Raw genomic sequence first — 20,767 nt, 5'->3', positions numbered from 1 at the left:
CAATAATATGATTCTGTGCAAAATCTTAATAGTTTATAAACCATACAAATAATGTAACAGGAAGGTGGTTATTTGATTGTGGATTTTCAATCGCATTTTTCTCAAACAGTGCATTTGGAACTTGTTAATTCTCAGTCGGCGATATTGCTGTGTGTATGGTGGGATGTAAATAAGGCTAGTTTCATAGTAGAGTAATTCGCCTGCCCTCCCCCGCTTCTGGAGTGGTGTCCGGTGGCCAGCGTGGGGGGTTAGTTTGGATTAGGGGTGCCAGGGTAGAATTCCGGCCTTGCATGCCACCCTGACCCACTCTGCCAAGCCCCAGTGGAAAAAGAATTATGGGCTGCCCTCCCCTCCCTACCCCACCCCCTATAAATGTGTCAAGTTCAGAGTCAGGCACCGGGGTTTCACTATGAGGGAACCGGTGAGACTCAGGATATGACTTGTTTTAAATTTACAATGACCCCCCTCCGCTTTTATCGTCAGCAGGGGAATCCTCAGCAATACCCACTCCTCCATCTCTGACATGTTTTACAGACGATCCATGTAAGAGAGGCGTCATCTTTGTCGTCATCTTCATCATCGTCCCACTGAGACGTGATGTCTAAGCGAAGAGGACAGTGGACACCATGACGATAGTAAAGGTTTTGGAAATGCACCAAACAAGTTTGGGACAGGAGCTCTAACTTCCCACCCCGCCAGGGGTATTGTCAGCGATGCTCACTGTTATTTCTCTGACGTATCACAGAAGATCCATGCAAGAGGCGTCATCATCACAAAGTGGACAGCAGACACCGTGATATGGCATGGATTTGAAAAGGCACCTTGCTGTGTGTTTGGGACAGGAGCTGTAACCCCACCCCAACCCCCACCCCACACCCTACCGACCATCTACCACCCATCTCCCACCCAGCTGACCCTGAACTTCAGACAGGGCTCTGAACTTTAACCGGGAACAAAGGGCTATAAATCTTCCCCTGTGTGTCCCAGTGGTCATCTGTCCTGCCTGTCAGTGCCTCATACCATTCCCCATGCAGTCGCTGTCTCTTTCTGCGTGCCATGATGTCCTTCGGCCTCCACCACGAGCCCCATCGCTATGTATAGCCCCACGCTATTCAGGGGCTGTGAGGACGGAACGTAAACTGTGTGGCAGTAACATCTCTGTGTTGCCACGGAGACCTGGACAATCCCGCCGTGGGTGCTGTCATGGGTGGCGGCATGACAGGAGAGCACGGAGAGGTCTGATCGTCACCTATGGAAAGCCTAATAGGCTGCATCGCGTGACAGCTCAACCCAAGATTGCCACCAATGGTAAACGGCGTCACCTCCGTCACAGAGCAGCTCGATCCCTTTCCGGAATCCCAATGAACAATGATGCTGGAGTTTTGATGGAGCCCAGCAGCTGTTCTGGCTCAGAGAGCGAGCCCAACGGGTCGACCTGCCCGCCGGCGGACTCGAAGCAGGGATCCGCGTGCGTGAGGGTGAGGATGATGGGGAGTGTGTTCGCGGTAGACCGTGCTCTTCTGGCTGGCAGCAGCGAGTACTTCCGCGCCCTGTTCGAGTCGGGCATGCGCGAGAGTGACCAGGAAGAGATCAGGCTGCAGGGTCTTAGCGCCCGCGGGTTCCTCATCACCCTCAGCGTCCTGCAGGGGGCGCGACCCCTGATGAGCGCAGATGAGATCGTAGAGGTCATCGAGTGTGCCTCTTTTCTCCAGGTCAAGACCCTCGCCAAGCACCTCACACACATCATTGACTCGGACAACTGCTTGTTGATGTATCACACAGCGGCCATCTACGGGCTGCTGGACCTTTTCAAAAGCGCTGCACTGTTTATCAGGGATGTATATGGTGACCTGAAGGACGACCTAAGATGTCTGCCACAGGAGATGATCAGCCACGTGGAGTCCTTTATCCCAAGCTCGTACGTGATGGTGGGCACTCACTCTCCTTCTACAGAGCTCCTGCATGACGGATGCCGTACCGTGTGCTACCTAGACGAGGACGAGAACGACTGGAAGATTCTCACCAGATTGCCTCTGGAAGCCAGCACCACCATGGCCGGCGTGGCCATTCTAGACAATAAGCTGTACATTGTCGGAGGCGTGGCTGACATGAGCAAGAACATTGTGGACTCTGGGTTCTGCTACGACCCAGAGGCTGACTCCTGGAGCGTGTTTCCGAGCCCCACGCAACCCCGCTACAACGCCTCACTGCTGGGCCATGAGGGAGGCCTTTACACCATGGGGGGAGAGTTCCAGCGGAAGCCCATGGCCTCTGTGGAGGTGTTCCAGCCCGCCAAGCACACCTGGTCACCTGTGGCACACCTGCCGAAGGCTGCCACAAACGTGCCGTGCACCGTGGCCATGAACCGGATGTTCATCTGCCTGTGGCGACCTAAAGGCGCTACGGAGATCTATGAGTACGTGCTCGAACGTGACCAGTGGGAGTTAGTTACTACTCTTGTACGACCCCAGAGTTACGGCCACTTTATGGTGTCACACAGGGACAATCTGTACGTCATGAGGAACGGCCCGGACGACGACTTCCTCAGGTGCATGATGGACTGCTTCAACCTGACGACAGGACAGTGGACTGACATCCCGGGCCAGTACGAGGCTCTCTTCACGGCCTCGATCCGAGGAGACTCTGTGTTCACCTTAAACCAGAGGGTGACGGAGGAGTACTCCATCAGAGACCTGCGGTGGAAGAGCAGGAAACAGAGGAAAGGATTTCCCAGGATCGGGACCATGTGGACCTTTCTCCTGCGGTTGCCTAAGAGAAGCAGAGAGCCTCTGGAGAAGACCGTCCTCACCAGCCGCCAGGAGTTGGGCCACCATGCTGTCTGGCCACCTGGCGCCCATTCAGCATGTGTGGATTAATGCCCGCTCCACCACAAACATGTTGTGTCAGAATGCCCCTTATTTATGGTTCCATTTCATGATGTAATAATGAACTCAAGTGTCTGTTTTAAATGATGATCAAGGTTCTAGATCTGTATGGTGGATTTCTGGAATGACTTGCAAAAAAAACTCACTCCTCAAAGGGTTAATAGGTATTACCTTAGCTAATGTACAATGGTCATTTGTTTGAAATGAATGATAAACAAAACAGAGTAGAGGAAGAATAAAAAGAAAAAAAGGTGTCATACTTGCAATGAAATGATGAGTTGTAATATTTTTAAAACCTCCTTACTCGGTCCACAGTTGAATGTGTAAGCACATTTTCAACTATGTCCTTATGTGAAATAATATCATAGGTAACAGTCCATTGAGTTCCAGCAATGTTCTTTGTAAATGTGTTGACTCTCATGTCTTCTCTCCTTGGGGATATATTAATGGAAGACAAATATGCAAAGGCAATTCTTTCTGTTTTCATACCAAACAAACCATTTATAGGGCTGAAGTTCCACTGAGATTCTGATTCCGAGATTCCAATTCCGGAGAGGAATCTTTGCCAGGGAATGCCGGGTCAAGTGAGGCCATGGAGAAAGAGATGAGTCAGAGAGAGAGAGAGAGAGAGAGAGAGAGAAAGAGTGTGGAGAGCTCATGAATAAGTTATTAAATGAAAGCTGGCTAAATTAAGACCCTCTAAGACCGCGTAAAAGCATGATTTGTCACCTGATTCCCAGCATCCGCAATCAAGGAATGTGATTAGTTACAAAACTTGAATTTTACCTCAACGTGACTCAGTGTTCTTGAGCAGAGAAAACCCCTGTCTGTTGACCAAAGTGATCTCTTCTCTCAACTCTCTCATCCTCTGCCAGCTCTTTGTATCGCCTTTTCTTTCATCTTATGACCTGTTAGCAACACGATGCTTCTTATGAAAATGCTTAATTGGAAAGCCTGTTCATCTGATTACAGTGAATGGATGAGACAGCTTATGGCCCAGGCCAGGGACCTTTAATTGCCCAAAGAGGAAGGGTAAAAAAATGGATAACGTGGATCATCCAAAAACTACAATTTCATTTTCTTTGGCCAACATCCCTACAGTCCCGCATGAATCTGCCTCTGTCCCGGGAACGGCTTCATATGCTCAATTAAATGCCCAGAAATGAGTCCAACAGCTTTGAGGCCCAGTTTCATGCACAGGATCACTAGGCTCTTTTCAACCATTCAGTAGATTTATCATTCAAAACGGAGGATTGAGCACAGTCTGATATTCAAACCAAAGGAAAACTATAGGGTAGAGAAACATGCTATAGATATATACTGGGGGAAAAAAGAATATTAAGATAGCAGTGCGCTGGTAACTATCATCACTGAACAATCTAAAACTGAGGAGGAATTTCTAAAAGGCTTGTAGCACCCAAATCACAGACGCGTTTAAGTGAGGATCAGTTCCCCTTTGGTCTCGTTTACTTGAAAATTAGTCAAACCACTGAATGAATGTCAATGAAAAATAATTCATTGCACAGTTTTTTCCCAAACATGTATTTACATAGATGCAAATAATATACAGTTCATAGAAACAAGAAGATTTCAAATATCAGTGACACACAGCTCATTAGTGCTGCGTGGTGCAGAACTACCTATCCAAGCAGTACCAGACTATGGACCGGTCCTGATAAAAAAATAGATCCACTAGAACCTTCTCAGGTCAGTCCATTTTAGTTGATGTTTCTAGTTTAAGGCCTGTTGGGTAAGTCCTACCAGTGGAGGCACCGTAGAAAGAGCCAATGACAAGAATAGAAACAAAAACAATAAAAACAACATCCGTGATAACAACAATAAACTAGATAAATGGAGAGTCCAGGCCTCCGCCAAGTCCAAATGTCCTATCTCAGAATGTTAATGAATCCGCCCTGCGATTTGGATTCGCTCCATAATATAATGGGATTTTCCTTCGCCCATGCTACACCCTTCTGCCAAGTTTAATGAATACCAGGCTGGTAGTTTTTCCAGACAAACAAAACTACCAACTGCGCCTAAAACATTACCTCCTTGGCAGAGGAAAAACAAATCTAAATATTAATATAATAGAGAAATGCCTGCAGCACTAATCACATATTCTTATATTCTAGTTTGTTTACAGTACTGTGTACACACAGATCTGGCATTCCAAGGCCACAATGTCCAGTCCTTTCTGTTTCAGCAGACACTATGGTGCCAGAGGTGAGAAAATAGCATTGGCTTAGCGAACCAGTACAGACGGAAATCTCCATGTGTGCCAGGACAACAGCATCACAGGTTTATCCAGTGTTGTGCTATGTCATTGGTTAGTTCAGGCTAGTCTTGTGTCATCTCACTGGCCACAGACCAGTGTTGCGTGATGTGATTGGTTAAACTGGTGTCAGGCTACGCGTGCCATCAGCTCCTCCAGGGCGCGCTCACGGTGGTTCTCGTGCACGAGCAGCACCTCCTTTATGGCATTCTGTTGAAAGCCCATCTCATTGAACTGGGCCAGGAGGTGCAGGAACTCCTCAGCCTGAGGGAGAGGAGGAGATGGAGATGGAGAGGGAGAGGTGAGAAGAGAAAAGGAGGGGATAGGGGATGGGAGAGAAGATGAGAGGGGAGGAGAAGTAAGGAGGGGAGGGGAGAGGACAAGAGCGGAGTAAGAGGCGTGGAAAGGAGGGATGAGTAGAGAGAGGAGAGGAGAAGTGAGAAAAGGAGGGGTGCGGAGAGGAGAAGAGGGGAAGGAGATAGAGAAGAGAGGAGGAATGGAGTGTAGGGAGAACAGAGGAGAATCACACTGTCAGCACACTGTAGAGCCCACACAAGTCTAAAATTCTCTCTTCTTCAAGACAGTTAACATAATATACAGAACATACGCATATACGATTATTTTAAAGAGTTCCCTTCATCTGTGTCATTAGTGTGTCCTTTTCGTGGAATGTAATGTGTACTCCTCCTAACCCTTCTAAGCTTTTGCCAGCTACGCTTACTTAAGCACTACAAAATAGGACAGTGCCAAAGTGCTGGCAAAGCATTAATTAGCTTGCCTGCCATAGTAGAATTAACTACACAACTACATACACAACACAACACAACACAACACAACACAACACAACACAACACAACACAACACAACACAACACAACACAACACAACACAACACAACACAACACAACACAACACAACACAACACAACACAACACAACACACACACACACACACACACACACACACACACACAAACTTGTCTTTCGCTCACCTTGGTCTCACAGTTGTGGAACATCTCCAGGGCTTCCTCCACCTCGGCCTCCTGGAAGCCCAGCTCACACAGACGGTCGCAGGCCACCAGGTAGTTCAGGATCTGTGGGAGGCAGGTAGGAACAGGTGAGCCAGGCTGTGCTGGTGAAACATGGCACAGGTAAACTTGGCACAGGTAAGATGTGCAGGTGGTGCAGGTGTGGCACAAGTGAGATTGGGGACATTGGCTGGGACAGGTGAACCAGTTGAGATTATTGGCAATTATCGGCCTAAATGACTCAGAACTTGGACCCCAAATTGGAAGCAAAATACAAGAGCCAACCAAGAACCAGTTCTGGTGAATAGCAGTGTCCACATTAGACTGTGGCCAACTTTAAATCATACTGAAGTGAAATAATATAATCCAACATATTCAACTAATAAATCTAGCACTGATATACCTAATGTATTTTCACAGCGGTCAGTTTAACTAAACTGTTTGTGTGTCATTGAAAATGGAGCAGTTTGACACTCAGCACAACCTGGTTAGATAGAGGCTAGGCCTCAGGGACAAGGATATGGGAGTCAGATTAACACCCATCAGATGGGTCTGAGCGCGGCCCAAATAAAGCAGAGACGCACCGCTCCAATCAGGGAGGGGTCAAACGCTGAGAGAGAAGTAATCAGCACACTGAAACATGAGCTGGGTGAGAATGGCGTGAAGAAGAGTATGGATGGAGGAGAAGAAGAGTGATAGAGAGAGAGAGAGTGAGAGAGCAAGGAGAAAGGAGAAGGAGTAAAAAGAATGACCAAAGGAAGGAGAGGCAAAGTGAAAAGATAATTGATAGAAAGTTAAGATAATAACATACCAAGTCCATAAAATAAAACAAAACAAACAGAGGGACTTCCTGCATGGGAAGGGACAGCAGAGGACAAGGCTCTCACAAGACTAAGGGATAAAGTGGAAAGTGTGTATGACAGGGATTACAGAATGCAAACTCTGTGTGTATGTTTGTGTGTGAGGGTGGATAAGTGTGTGTTTGTGTGTGCTTTGTATGTGTGTGCTTGGGCGAGTGCATGTGTGTGATTGCACACTTGTGTGTCTACTGTGTGTGTGTGTGTGTGTGTGTGTGTGTAAATGCTGGCCTGTGCATGTGTGCTTGTGTGAGTGCGTGCCTGTGTGTGGATGTGTATTTATGTTGCGTGTGACCTTGCATTTTCTGTGCTGTGTGTATATGTTTGTTCTTGCCTGTGTGTGTGTGTGGGGGGGGGGGGGGGGGGGGGGGGGGGGGTGTGATTAATGCCTGCAGCTTTGGGGCATCTGGTTGATTAATCCCAGTCTGTTTCTGATCCTGCCCCACCTGCCAACCTCTCGCCCCACCCCTGGCATCGGGACCTTTGTCAGCCTGCCCCAAACTGGGCAATTAATCTCCTTACTCATGTCCCCACTGATAGATGTCTTTTGAACGCCAGTGACAGTGGCTGTGATTAGCCCCACTGAACAGAACTGACAGTGCATACTGGTGAGGTCACATGACTAAACGTCAGCCGCTGTGCCCAGTTCAGTTTATTTTTAAGAGCTTTAAAAAGAACAGGCAGGCTCCCCTGTGTCCTCTGATTAGTCCCATCTGATGCCTTACAGTGGTGAGTGTGTTGGATATTGATGTTGGATACTTAAAACCACCATTAATTAACCACACACCCACACACAAAGAGTTCCCTTCATCTGTGTCATTAGTGTGTCCTTTTCGTGGAATGTATTGTGTACTCCTAACCCTTCTAAGTTTTTGGCAGCTACTCTTACTTAAGCACTACAAAATAGGACACGTGCCAAAGTGCTGGCCAAGCATTAATTAGCTTGCCTGCCATAGTAGAATTAACTACACAACTACACACACACACACACACACACACACACACACACACACACACACACACACACACACTATGACACTATGAGGACAAACCCTCCAGAAAGCTGACCCTAGGCCTTGGTTTGGCTGATGCTATTTTACATCCATTTCCTGCTGCTCTCTGGAAACATTTGAGCTTGTTTGGGCTTGCTGCTGCTCTACCACAGACTGAGAGAGAGTGAGAGAGAACATGGGGGAAGAGAGAGAGAGAGAGAAAGACAGCGAGAGGGAGAGAGAGGGAGAGAAAAAGAGAAAGAGTGAGAGAGAGAGAATGAGGATTAAGAGAGAGAGGTAATAAAACACAGGTTGTGGAAACTTTCAGATGAGATCTTCTATCTGCCCCTTTTATGATGTTATTTTTCCTCTTCCTCCTAAGCCGCTGGCAGAATCTGATTAAAAGCGGCCTTGGAGGAGAGATGAAAGCCCCATTAGAGCAGCGCTATAAAGGTGTGAATGCTGGGAGGGAGAGAGGAAGGACGAGGTGTAGCTGGCAGCACTGCGCACATTACATAAGTTCAGCTAAAAGGGTGTCCTTCCTTCATCATGGAAGAGTACTGGCCATTATCGCCCTGCAGGAAATATGTGATCCTTAAGTCAAAGAGTGATGTCACTGCGGTGTGGGCTCTCTATTTCTGTTTTCATTAAGTGCATACATCGAATCTTACTTCTCCCTTGTTGCTTGTTGATGGGCCATTCTCGCGCTTGAACGGCATGTTATGGAACTGAAAGTTCTTCCCTCCCAGGTGTGAGAGATGCAGTAATTAGACGTCTGTTGTTTCTGAAGACGCAGTAAAGTCAGGGTGAGAGCTAAACTGTTTCCTTTTTCCTCACTCTGGAGAGGGGTTAGGGTACGACTCAGACTATAAGAGTTCTTCTTCTATGTGTGTGTGTGTGTGTGTGTGTGTGTGTGTGTGTGTGTGTGTGTGTGTGTGTGTAACACTCACCTGCTCGGAGCTGTGTTCTCTGGTCTTCTGCAGGGCGATGATGGCCGTCCTGAGGGTGTATCCCCGGTCTGTGATGGCCTCCACCAGGTCCCTCTCCTCCTCGCTTAGAGCCGAGAGCAGCTCCGCCGAGGAGTCCATCACTGCCTGGGAACCCAGGGGTCGAGGGTCAGAGCAGCGAGGGGGGGGCCGGGGGTATGAGGCCAGGAACTGAAACATAACAAACATCATCGGTCACTATTCCCTCGGGGATGGGGCAAAGACAACATGAGGAGGGGGAGGACAGATCAAACACACAGCAGAGAGATGGAGAGATATAAGTAGTTTGAGTGAGAGAGAGAAAGAGAGAGGGGGGTAAACAAGTGTTGAAGAGTCAGGCTTTGATGTGTTCATGTTTGACATCTTTCTGTGGGAAATCTAGTAGGCGATACTTGAGGGTTCTGAAATAGCGACTACCTCTGAAATGGACCGGGCCCCTATCTCTCCAGATCTGATCCATTCCAAAGCTGGACTCAATCAGGTGGCTGGATTGGACCGGAGCCACAAAGCGTACAGTACAGCCATCAGAACTTGCCTATCATGGGCAATGTGGAAATACAACACTTTGCTAAGAAAGACAGCCCTCCTTCTAGAAGCCAAACCAGAGGGGTAACAACTTGGCTTGATTCCAGGGAAAGACTTTTCACCGGCTATTATTAGACAGGGCATGTTTTTGAGAAATGTGGTTTGAAGGAGAAAAAAAAACACAAAATGTGCCGTTTCTACATGAAGTACGGTTTGTAAGTCACAGAGATTACCATGGGCATTTACATCAAAACGACTTTCAAATCGATACACATCATTTTGTTTCATTAGCCTTTAAGAGACGTAAACATGTGATAAGGTGTATGAGGTGTGAGAGCTATGGAGAGCTCCAGGTGCATATCTCCACTGGCTGTTAAGCCAGTTGTGCAGTACTGTATGAGGCTATTTAAATCCCTTGTGCGTCTTATTTAAACCTCACCTAGCAGATCAGAGACATTTATAGGTTGGTTTCCACCAGCGGGCTGAGGTCAGCTTCTCTGGGCTTTACACGGCTAACCTCTGATGCACTCATCCCACTGGGGAGGATGGCTTGCTGCCACGTACCCCTGCGCGCGTGCACACACGCACACACACACACACACACACACACACACACACACACACACACACACACACACACACACACACACACACACACACACACACACACACACACACACACACACACATTCATATTCCCACCATTTCTGGGGGTCGTGTGGCACTGGCATGGGTCGAAAACACAGTGGTCACTGAGGATCAGTTGTGTTTCGGCAAGAGGGGCAACAAGAGCTTAATCCCCTGGTGGGGATGGACATGGGGTAGCAGGGCAAGAGACAGAAGACCCAAAAATAACATGAACCTCCAAGAAACCTCTGAGTGACAGTGAAAATGACAGAAATGGGAAAGGCAGGAGCATCTCTAAGAAAAAAGAGAGAGAGGGTTGTATTCGTGAAGTTAAAAGACCCTCCTCTGGGAGATCTTCTAAGAATAAGCACTGGGCATGCGAATGAGCCAATGTAAACAACACCATAACCTCTCAAGGACTAACTCAGGGAGCAGCCAGAGGCCTGTTCTTGGAGAGACAGAGTGAGGACATCATTGCCCTTACCTTCATGAATCTGATGCTGGGGAGAGGAGAGATATTTGCTTGGGTCTTCTTGGGCACTGTGACGGAGGTCTGGTTGCTAGGCAATGGGTGTCCGGACATGCTGTGGCTCCTCAGGGGAGGCGCTCGAGGTGGGCTCCGTGTTGCCAGGGACGCCTGCCGCACATTTATGCATCGGTTCTTCTGCTCAGACGGAAGCGGCTGGGCTGGAACACACCGGCTCCCCGGCAGTTCCAGGAACTGCCGCGACGACCCAGCGCCGTTCTTGAAGTCTCCCCCCCGAGACCGAGACGTCGGCCCTTCCTCGTCGCCGTCGTCCTCATCCTCGGAGTCTGAGATGGTGAAGCGGACCCGGCCATCGATGGAGCGGAATTGGGAAGCGTTGAGGCTGCGGCTGCGGCGGCGTGGGTTGGGCTCCCACAAGTCGCTGCTCCACCTGCTGGCCAGACGGCTCTCCTGCGGGCTGTTGAACATCATCCAGTAGGGGGGGCATGAGGGCAGCACGTCCGTGGGGCAGCAGGGAACCGGCATCTGGGGTTGGGTTGGGTAGCCCCCCTGGAGGCCCATTAGAACCCCGTTCTCCAGGCCGAATTCGTACTGCAGGGAGATGGAGAACAGGGAGAGGACAGGAAGTTAGGTTCTACATTCGATTTGATGGCAGATTCTAATAGAGTTTCAGGGAATGGGTGGATAATTAGGGTGGTGATAATTCATCATACATTATAAACGAGGAGAACTGGGAGAGTAAGGTTCTAAAGTTGATTTGATGGTAGGTCCTTGAACAGATTCATAGGTTCTATCCTCAAGCTCTTCAGGGCAGTGATAATTCCTTAATACATCTTCTTTTTCCCAGAAATGACTTAGAAGACTTAACTTTGTCAACCCGTTATGCATTGTAAATAGAACCACCATCGGCTGTAGACAAATACTCAAAAAACATTTGACCTGATTTACGAAGCTGAATTCAGAATTATACAAGCCCATTAGATTTCTCCACGGTAACAGGGGGTCACCAGATGGCTCTTTAACTCCTCTCCAGAGAGCCTTGGCAGATTTTGTAAAATCCCTCAGGAAATATACTGTGGTTAAAGCTTCCAAGTCCATTCATTTACTACACACCTTTTTGACAGTAAACATTGCACTACGACATTGCATTAATCATTGCATTTCATTTTTGTAGAGCATTTTATTGAAGTAGAAAAGCGCTTCTGAATGAACAGTTTCCCATTAGCAACAGGCAAGTCCAGTGGTATTATACAGGGCGTGGTGCAGGCTGTGTGTGTGTGTGTGAGTGGGAGTGTGTGTGTGCGTGTGCGTGTGCGTGTGCGTGTGCATGTGCGTGTGTGATTGCTCATCAATCAAAAAGGATAAAATGGCAACATTTAACAATGTATTTTTTTTTGTTTAGTATTATTAGTAGTGTTAGTTAAACAAATAATGGACCAGTTTGGCAGAACATCCAGACAGACCTGGAAGTCATTCAAAAACAACACTTTTAGTCAGAGAGAAAATAAATGACTCTCGATAGTATCATGAAGGAACCACTCGCCAGCACAGAAGACTCTCGTGATGGAAGGCAAACCGTGGCCAAAAATTGTGGAACACTCAAACCAGATTCCTTTAAACTGCCCAGAGACCTAGCGCAGGTATCAGCTTTAACTTGGACTACTCAGCGGTACACAAGTTAAATTCTTCAAACAAGTCTGATTTGAACACAGGCCCATGTAGGGTCGTAAGACAACTTGCATCAGATAAGAGCAGGATATTAATGGTGAGGCACGACTATTCCTTAAAAAAACTTGGCCTCATCACATTAGAAGTGCAACCTTGCAGTGCTTTTGAAATTGCGTCAGTATAGATCTTTATAGCCATAGATTATGTCAGCTGCATCCCTATATATGGAAAAGGCAATGGGACCAAAATCAGTTTTGGACAGGAAATCGAATGATTACATTCTTGTGGAACCTAACCCTTAGAAAAGCATAACAACTAATTTATACGCTAATGCCAATATTAACACAATGTAAAGACAGCTTAATAGTTTAAGAAATCACAGCTTCTGTTCAGAAATATTGTAGTAAATGATCTGCATATTGGATTTTGGGGTGAGGTATTCAATGAACATTTTCTTATGAGACTGTACATTCAAGAAACGACAAAAAAATAAATACCTTCCTACTTCTTTGGACCAGAGGAGTTTACAGTTAAGTGGTATAAGAGTGAATCACTCTACCCCGATGACTAAATTCCATCATAATTTGGTGGATAAACATTTACTTCTTCCAGTATAGCCTATGTTTTCCTTTACTCACTACTGTCAAATAAACAGTTTATTTCAAATATTTAAAAAGCTTATATTGCTTATATAAGTATGAACCCTTTCCCCCCAAAACAAACCCATTTGGATTATGTTTATTTTTCACTGCAAGTATGGGCACCACCAAGGGCCTGGTTCTGGTGGGAAGGAGGTGCAGACTGCACTCACCTCCGTCTCCTGCAGGATGTTCAGATAGTCTGGAACCGTGATGTCAGGCATTGTGATCAGGTCCACGTCCTCTGTCACCTCCCCCAGGAACCCCAGGGGAATCTTAAAGGGCACCTCCTCCGCAGAGTTCATTCTGCCCCTGTCTGTGGAAAGGGAGGGAAAAGTCCCAAACACATGAGCACACTGGCACTAATGTAAGCTATGGTGACTATGGGATGCGTTGTGGTAATGGTTAATATCAGCGACTTCAGCAGCAGCAGTAGAACCACAAGAAATAAAGAGTTATAGAATTCGAGAGCTCTAGAGTTCTACAACTCTTCCACAAAAGAACTCTGGACCTAGAACTTAAACAGACTCCAGAGGGAGAAGGTGGGGCGATGGCTTGGCGATGAGAGCTGATATGACGACAACAGGAAGATGAGAGGCGGTGAGTTTTAAGGCAGGCTTCTAGGAAGGCTTCTGTTTTCCTGTCTATATTTGTTTACTCCATTATATAATGAGTTGGAGTGGCCCTGGGATTAGGGTTTACAGATCTACTCACCTCCACCTGACAGTTTCCACGGTTACCTCCTGCCAACGCCCACCTGTCTGCCCACACAGGATTACCATTGGAGGGGCTTTCCTGACAGGCTGGTCAACTGAGCGCTAATTACCCCCCTTCAGGACACGACTAGCCAACATCAGTATCATTACACAGAACACCTAAAGAGCTCAGCTCACAGCATTCTTCTTTCATTAAGAATCACGTCTCAAGGAACAGACCTGATGTCAACCTCTCCCGTAATAACATATTACATACACACACACACACACACACACACACACACACACACACACACACACACACACACACACACACACACACACACACACACACACACACACACACACACACACACACACACACACACACACATTCACATACACACACACACACACACACACACACACACACACACACACACACATACACACAGACACTGCCTGTCCCAAGCAGTTATGTAACCTACAGTCACTGCAGCTAAAAAAGATCAACACCAAACGTCACAGCTCTCAACAACCCACAGTATTTGTGTCTGATTTGCTATTGTCCTGGCAACTGTTTGTTTGTTTGTTTGTCAGGTGAGGTAACAGCTGGTCCGGTGAGGGCCTCAGCTTCCCAGCCTCTACCTCACAACAATAAAACCACAGTGGGGAGGAGGATCAGCCTGAATCTGATCCTAACAAACAGTAGGGAGGAGGATCAGCCTGAATCTGATCCACACAAACACGCAGATGGATCGAGATGTATGACCCTAGCATGACTTATCGCCAGATGCTTGCTTAGCTTCTAAGTAGATTTTTTGTGTGCATGTGGTCAAGCAGCCAGACAACAAAAGAAAGTTTAAATGGGCAGTCTCTGTTTTTGCACTTTATCTCTTGTTGGAACGGTAAAGGCCTCATAACCCCTTTCTTGGTGAACATTTAAAGAACGTGCGTCAAAAGCGTCTGCTAAATACCGAAACTAAACTAAAACGAAGCGTTTCAAAGAACACTTTGGAGTTTTAGCAGTCTCTGGGCAATGTGTCGTGGGCTCCACATGAAGAATGGACATTATTTGTTTGTATTAGAGTTTCATGTTCACTGTTATTACACTGTGGTGTTTGTGTAATGGTTCATTCAAAAGGCCTCTGTTCAAGTCCAACTCTTCTTACTGAGGGTAACACTGCATGTGTCTCAAACTACTGACCTCATGCCTAGAAAAAGTCTACAAATTAAAAAAAAAGGAAGATTCTGTCACACAAAAAACGTATGTTCTTATCTATGCTGATTAAAACAGATCACTGTAGGTAGGTAAGACACAAGACATGCAACAATGCGAAGGTAACTCGTTTACATCCCACAAACTAATTTAGGAAAGTGCAATGGCAAACAAACATAATTATGGCAACATAGTGCATTTAGAAATGTCCAGTGAACGACATGCCATGTCAAACCATGTGTTCAGATAGTAACTATATGATGATGTATAAATAATAAATAGCTGACATTACATCTGTTTAAGTATGGAAGTGTTTGTCATGATAAGGTAATTTTTGGTTTATCTCACAATGTGCGGTCACTTATCACAACACCTTTGCATCTGTGCACTCAAATAACTATAGGACCGTAACATACCATCCTAATTACTTAGATGACACCCCATAACACACACACAACACAGAACAAGAACACATGATCATTAGATCTCACCTGTTTCAGTATTGTTTGCAGTCTCTCAGGTGTGTCAAGTGTGTGAGGAGTCGCAGTGAAGTAGAGAGAAGTGTGTGAGATCTGTCAAGCTGAGAGGGTGTGCGTGTGTTTTGAGCAGGTGATTAGCTAGCGCGCGCAGACAGCCGGTAAGACGAACAGACGCTGTTTATTGCCCCCTGCTGCTAATCCACTTACGTAACAAACTCATTCACCCCCCCCCCACACACACACAGACACACATACCCCCTCCACCCCACCAACCCTGTTTACCTAATTACCTGTTTACTTCCAAACCTAGCCAGCTACAGCCGGTCTCAAACTAACAAAAACAGGAACGCTATTTCGAAAACAAAAACATCTCCATTTGCATTTTATTAAAATTATAACATACAAAACAAAAGCACATTTTCCAAGGTAACAAAACTAGATCCAGCATAGTGATAATTGTGTATGTGCGGGTCTTTGGGGAAACATGACAAGGAGTCATCTCCATATTTTGTCGTTGGGAGGTAAAAGGTAAAGTAGCATCCCTCTGAGAGGTGGTACTTCTAGACAAACAAATCTGTGTAATTCATCTGAGAAAATGCTAAGCTTCTTGTTCAAGGGCTGAAATAGCTTTTCAGGATTTGGTTTATCAAAATACCCAGATTTCACCCGACTCAAGAGCACTTCAGGCTCACTGGGAAACAAACCCCACCTGCATATGTGTCTGCACACACGTGTGTGTGTGTGTCTTCCCAGAATTCACACATCTTATCTCAGTGCCATTGATCACCTTAAAACTGTTCAAGTATGAACCTTACAAACATCTCAGTGGCAGACAAGCAAGCCCGGCTCTGCAGTGAGAGAGTGACAGAGCACAGATCTCTCGTTGTTATGACACCAGAGAGGGTGGATCAGTCTGTGAGAGAGATGTGCTTCTCCAGGATACAGAGTGGGTGGATCAGTCCTAGAGAGAGATGTGCTTCTCCAGGGCACAGGCCCATGCCTCGTCCGCCGGGGGCTCAGGCAGGACCCATCCCTCGGGCAAGGCACTCCCGTCCGGGTGGTCTGCTGGGACCAGGAACATGTCCCATTCCCTCCTGAAGGGGAAAAAGTGGTAGGAAAATCACATGTACAATAAAAGTGTTGTTCACATCATATCGATTTCACATTAGGTAAGAGATAATAGTCCGCCGGTCAGTATAGGAAAATAAATCCCGAAGGCATTCCTGCTCATTATACGGTTACTTGCCAAAAGGATAGAAGACATTCCACCAAAATACTAATAATGCATTAAGTCAGCAAGAAACCACAAGTAAACAGTGACTGCCAATGATTGTTCACTCAGTTCCCGTCCATTACAGTCTACACAACGCAGTGAAACAGGACAAACCAACCTGATCTGCAGCAGGGCTGGGAAAGAGCTGTCAGCCTGGAGATAGAAGTCCTGGAAGGCGTGGAGAGGGTGGTCCCGAGGTATGTCATCTGTACAGAGAAAGGCAATAACAATAACACAGGCTGACAGGCTGAAGGACAGTGTCACAGCCACTCCATCCTCTCCAACTCAATTCATCTTTATTCATTTCATTTCAAGCCACTAGCATGACTGCTAAAAGTGAACTTTTAGTTTTAGCAGCACAATTCAGAAATTGTATTAAATGGAAAGGGATTTACAATTACAATTCTCTATGAAGACTATGATATAAGTGATTGATATAATAATAATATCTTAATAATACCGTTATTGTTTTTTTTTTTTTTTTTTAAGAAAATGCGATGGAGATGGAAATCACAAAGACCACCTCCTCCCTAACCCCGACCCTAGCCCTTCCCACCTCCAAAGAGCATGATCCCCGCTTGCTGTTTCCTCTGCAGCAGTTTCTCTCGTTCCTTCTTCAGTCGTTTCTCCAGGTCTTGTTTCCTCTCCTCCTCCTGCTCGCCCTCCAGCATGACACGCAGGGCCTTCTCTTCTGCGTTGTAGACAGCCATGCGCTTGCCGATGAGAGCCCGCAGACGCAGCTGGTGACCCTCGAACACCTCGTCGCTCTCCTTCTCGGGGTACACACCTGAGGACAAAGTCACATTGACACAGGTGACCATTGAACACCTCGTCACTCTCCTTCTCCGGTTACACACCTGAGCGCACAACCAGCTGACAGGCACCAATGTGAAATACTGTGTGTTTTTGATATACTGCAACAATAACACCAATAATTATACTGCCAATAATACGATTAAACAAGTCTTTTAGTTGTTTGACACAGCATTTTACCTGAACGATGCCCTTAGCAAGGTGTGGATAATAAACAGTTATTACAATGATTATTATTTTCATAACCTCCTTCCATGTGGTTATGTCCTATGTGGATGTGTAGCTCATGTAATCTTAAAAAGAATAAGCTCAAGAATAAAGATCGGACCTTTCATGCAACATGCAGCTGAAATGGCAAGAAATTAACTGTAAAGACAAAGTAAAAGAGTACTGCAGCAAATAGCCTACTGTAATAAATAAATTACTGTTTCATCCGTTACTGTGCACTGCTGAATCCTTTACCTTTCCTGGAAGCTGCTTCCTTGCGGAGTTTTCGAAGTTTCTCCAACGCTTTGAGGATATCCAGCATCTTTTTGGCATCACCTTGCTTCTTCCTTACCTCAGAGAGGACGGAATCTGCTGCCTGTTTCAGTTCTTTCTCCTGTCCAGTGAAAGGAAGAAACACCCAAATATAAAAGCAGCAGTAGTTACAGTGAAACAGTTGCTCAGTAACTGACCACCTGGAGGGATTTGGGGTGACCACGATGTTCAGCATTTACAGCTATAGATTTGGGCTACAATATCACATATTGCTTACAATACTGAGACTACTGGGGGGGCATGTTCAGAAGTTCATACACACTTGCAGTGGCACAACAAGTGTTAGTCTTGTATCTGGCCATGCAGACCAATTATTGTCACATAGCGCCATCTGCTGTGAACGGCCTTTTGCGCAGCCATCTTACCCGCTTCTTCTCCTCGACTTGTTGAATGCGCTTCAACATCCATTGATCGATGGCTGCAACACGTTCGGACAGTCTCTCCTCTTGCTTTTCGTCCTCCTCAACCTGCTCAATCTTCTTCCTTCGAATCCTTATTCTTTTGTTGCGTATAGTCAAAAGCTTCTTTTTGATACTTGATTTGGCCTCCGGGTCACTGAGGAAACTAAGCCTCTCTTGAACGTTTTTCTTCAATTCGGCGGCTTTGCTGTACGACTCTGTCCAGACAGTGTCATTCTCCAAGTTCAGTTTCAATGTCTGACAGATTAGGGACAATTCTGACACGAGTTTGACAGCACCATAGAGATCTTCTTTCACCCGACTCACGCTCGGCATTTCAGTTCTACTTTTCTGCGGAATGGTCTTAATCTTTCTCTTCAACGCGAAATTCTGCAACCACTGTTCATCTTGCTTTCTCTGCCTGGACTCTTCATCAGGCTGTTCCAGTTGCGGGTAACGTTGCTGATTAGGTCGCGGCTCATTGAAATAATCGTTAAAACCTCTCTGGCACCTTTCGTTGTCTCTACGATTTAGTTCATCGCCTGACTGAAGCTCGGTATTGGCGAAATGTCGAGTGTTATTGAAGGATCTATTATTATCTCTGTTGTTCTGATGACCTGCGGTGGGTCCAGGAGCCCACTGGTTTGAGACTCCATCATTGTGGGACTCAAATTCAGGTAGTTGTGTTACACTACAAGCATTGCGCTGCGCCTCAATAAACGCTGAGACTTGATTTGACTCTGGCTGACAAAATCCCGGCGGTGGTCTGGATGGATTAAATTCAAAAGGTGGAGGGTTTGGGGGATACGGGTGTCCCTCAAATGCCGGGGGTGTGTGAAACTGAGGCTGTGGGTATCCGTATCCTGCATTGCCTTGCCCCGGGAGGGATGGAAAAGGAGGCCACGGCGGTGCATTTGGTGGTTGGGTAGGCTGGTACACATTTGGTCCTGTCCAAAAATTAGGACCCGAGGAGTTATCAACGTTACCTTGTACAGCAGTCCGAGGCGGTTGATAAGGGGTTGGGGGGAATCCTACAGATGGACTAGGGTAATACGGTCCGCCTCTCGGGGCGAAATTGGTCTCCATGTTAGGCGGATTTGTTGCTTGATGCTGATGACCACCGGGTGTATAGTATGGTGAGTTATCCATGTCTAGCGGTCCCACAGACAGCTTATCCAAGTAAGAACATCACGGTTACAGTATGCACTTGTCACGCCATTTTTAACCGGATGTTGTGCTCCTTGGCGGTGCAACACATTTTTGTGTCCCACTACCAAGGGCACCCCACATTTGAGTTCCTTGTATAAGTAGAAGTCTAATTTACTTAAAATCTGTTTGTGTTTAAAATAAACACGGTTTGTGTTTAAAATGAACAACAATCAAACAAGGGATCAAATAAATAAACACGTTGGCATTAAAAGGTATGTCCCTTGTTCCATGACATGAGCCTGCAAAAGGTTGCCCAAAGAGTATGAGAACAAATGAAGGAGAGTAGGCTATACATATTATATTACTGTTTATTTAAACAAGTTTGCATCTTAATATCTACAGATATTCTTCTGCACAGGTGAGGGTGTCTGGAGGCCTAAGAGCTGACACCCAAACAGATGACAGGCTCATTATTAAAGCTGCATTTCTCTCTACTATTAGAAAAGGAGTGTTGGTTACACCAAATCACTGACATAAAAAGGAAAGATTCCTTGGTAGACCCTGTAACTACATATCCTACGACATAACAGTCTCACTTAGAGATGACTACAGGGTTGTGACTGTGGTGGGGAAACCGAACAGAATCCAGACAGCATCACCAGGGTTGGGAAGGTTACTTTTGAAATGTAATAGGATACAGATGACTATTTGCTAATGTAAATACTGTAACTATTTCAATTACTTCATCAACGTAATGTTACTTATAACATTTGATGTTATACTTTTTTCTACTCTTTGATTGACAGACAAAAGGTGCATAATGCCAAATGAATAAAGCCTGTCAAGACTATGAAAAGATGCAAAGCAACAAAATGAATGTGATATTCTACATATAAGCTTTTTACCATTAAAATGGTACATTTCACTTTGTAATCCATAACTCTGTTACATGTAACTAGTTACTTCCCAACCCTGAGCATCACACTGGGTACCTGTCCGTCTGAATGGGAGCTGAAGACTGGACACACAAAGAGCTAACTCTCTGCAGATGCTAAACAGACAGAAATAGCCATGAGAATGAATACTGGTTGTTTGAGAATGGTTGTTTGAGAATGAATACTGGTTGCTTGCCCCCTTTTCTCACCAAAGCTTCAAATACGAGCGATACAAAAGTCTACATATGAGTACTTCCCTTGTACAAACCTTAATCTCATATGCCAACACATTCAAAGGCATTT

The 20,767-nt window shown here is 46.1% G+C and overlaps 3 protein-coding genes across 3 annotated transcripts; 1 reads left to right on the top strand and 2 right to left on the bottom strand.

Moving 5' to 3' along the window:
* The first annotated feature begins 1,415 nt into the window (after nt 1-1,415).
* On the top strand, nt 1,416-2,965 carry kbtbd13a (kelch repeat and BTB domain containing 13a). The gene has a single exon (XM_080841258.1). The coding sequence runs from the start codon at nt 1,485-1,487 to the stop codon at nt 2,874-2,876; it is 1,392 nt and encodes a 463-aa protein (XP_080697384.1). The 5' UTR covers nt 1,416-1,484; the 3' UTR covers nt 2,877-2,965.
* A 2,321-nt stretch (nt 2,966-5,286) lies between these two features.
* ubap1lb (ubiquitin associated protein 1-like b) lies at nt 5,287-13,745 on the bottom strand (the record flags this gene model as incomplete). Its single annotated transcript, XM_080840829.1, has 6 exons — nt 5,287-5,421; nt 6,148-6,249; nt 8,983-9,189; nt 10,655-11,248; nt 13,137-13,279; nt 13,721-13,745. 6 exons carry the CDS (start codon nt 13,743-13,745, stop codon nt 5,287-5,289), a joined length of 1,206 nt encoding a protein of 401 aa, XP_080696955.1.
* Nucleotides 13,746-15,783: 2,038 nt separating this feature from the next.
* Nucleotides 15,784-19,574, bottom strand: pdcd7 (programmed cell death 7). The gene is made up of 5 exons (XM_080840083.1): nt 18,348-19,574; nt 17,905-18,043; nt 17,186-17,416; nt 16,748-16,835; nt 15,784-16,450 (listed from the first exon to the last, which is right to left on the bottom strand). Exons 1-5 carry the CDS (start codon nt 19,527-19,529, stop codon nt 16,318-16,320), a joined length of 1,773 nt encoding a protein of 590 aa, XP_080696209.1. The 5' UTR covers nt 19,530-19,574; the 3' UTR covers nt 15,784-16,317.
* Nucleotides 19,575-20,767: the final 1,193 nt, after the last annotated feature.

This window comes from Sprattus sprattus (genome assembly GCF_963457725.1).
Source record: "Sprattus sprattus genome assembly, chromosome: 6".
Taxonomy (NCBI): Eukaryota; Metazoa; Chordata; class Actinopteri; order Clupeiformes; family Clupeidae; genus Sprattus; species Sprattus sprattus.
The sequence above is the reverse complement of the archived record's forward strand: the minus strand, read 5'-3'. Positions and strand labels throughout refer to the sequence as shown.

What these genes read in the sequence shown, in the direction of transcription:
- kbtbd13a (XM_080841258.1), top strand. Translation starts at nt 1,485, where the DNA reads ATGATGGGGAGTGTGTTCGCGGTAGACCGTGCTCTTCTGGCTGGCAGC.
- pdcd7 (XM_080840083.1), bottom strand. Translation starts at nt 19,529, where the DNA reads ATGGATAACTCACCATACTATACACCCGGTGGTCATCAGCATCAAGCA. An exon ending in AAGTCGAGGAGAAGAAGCGG is followed by an intron (nt 18,044 to 18,347) that starts GTAAGATGGCTG and finishes TTCACTGGACAG; the next exon opens with GAGAAAGAACTGAAACAGGC. An exon ending in CCAGCCCTGCTGCAGATCAG is followed by an intron (nt 16,451 to 16,747) that starts GTTGGTTTGTCC and finishes TTTCCCCTTCAG; the next exon opens with GAGGGAATGGGACATGTTCC.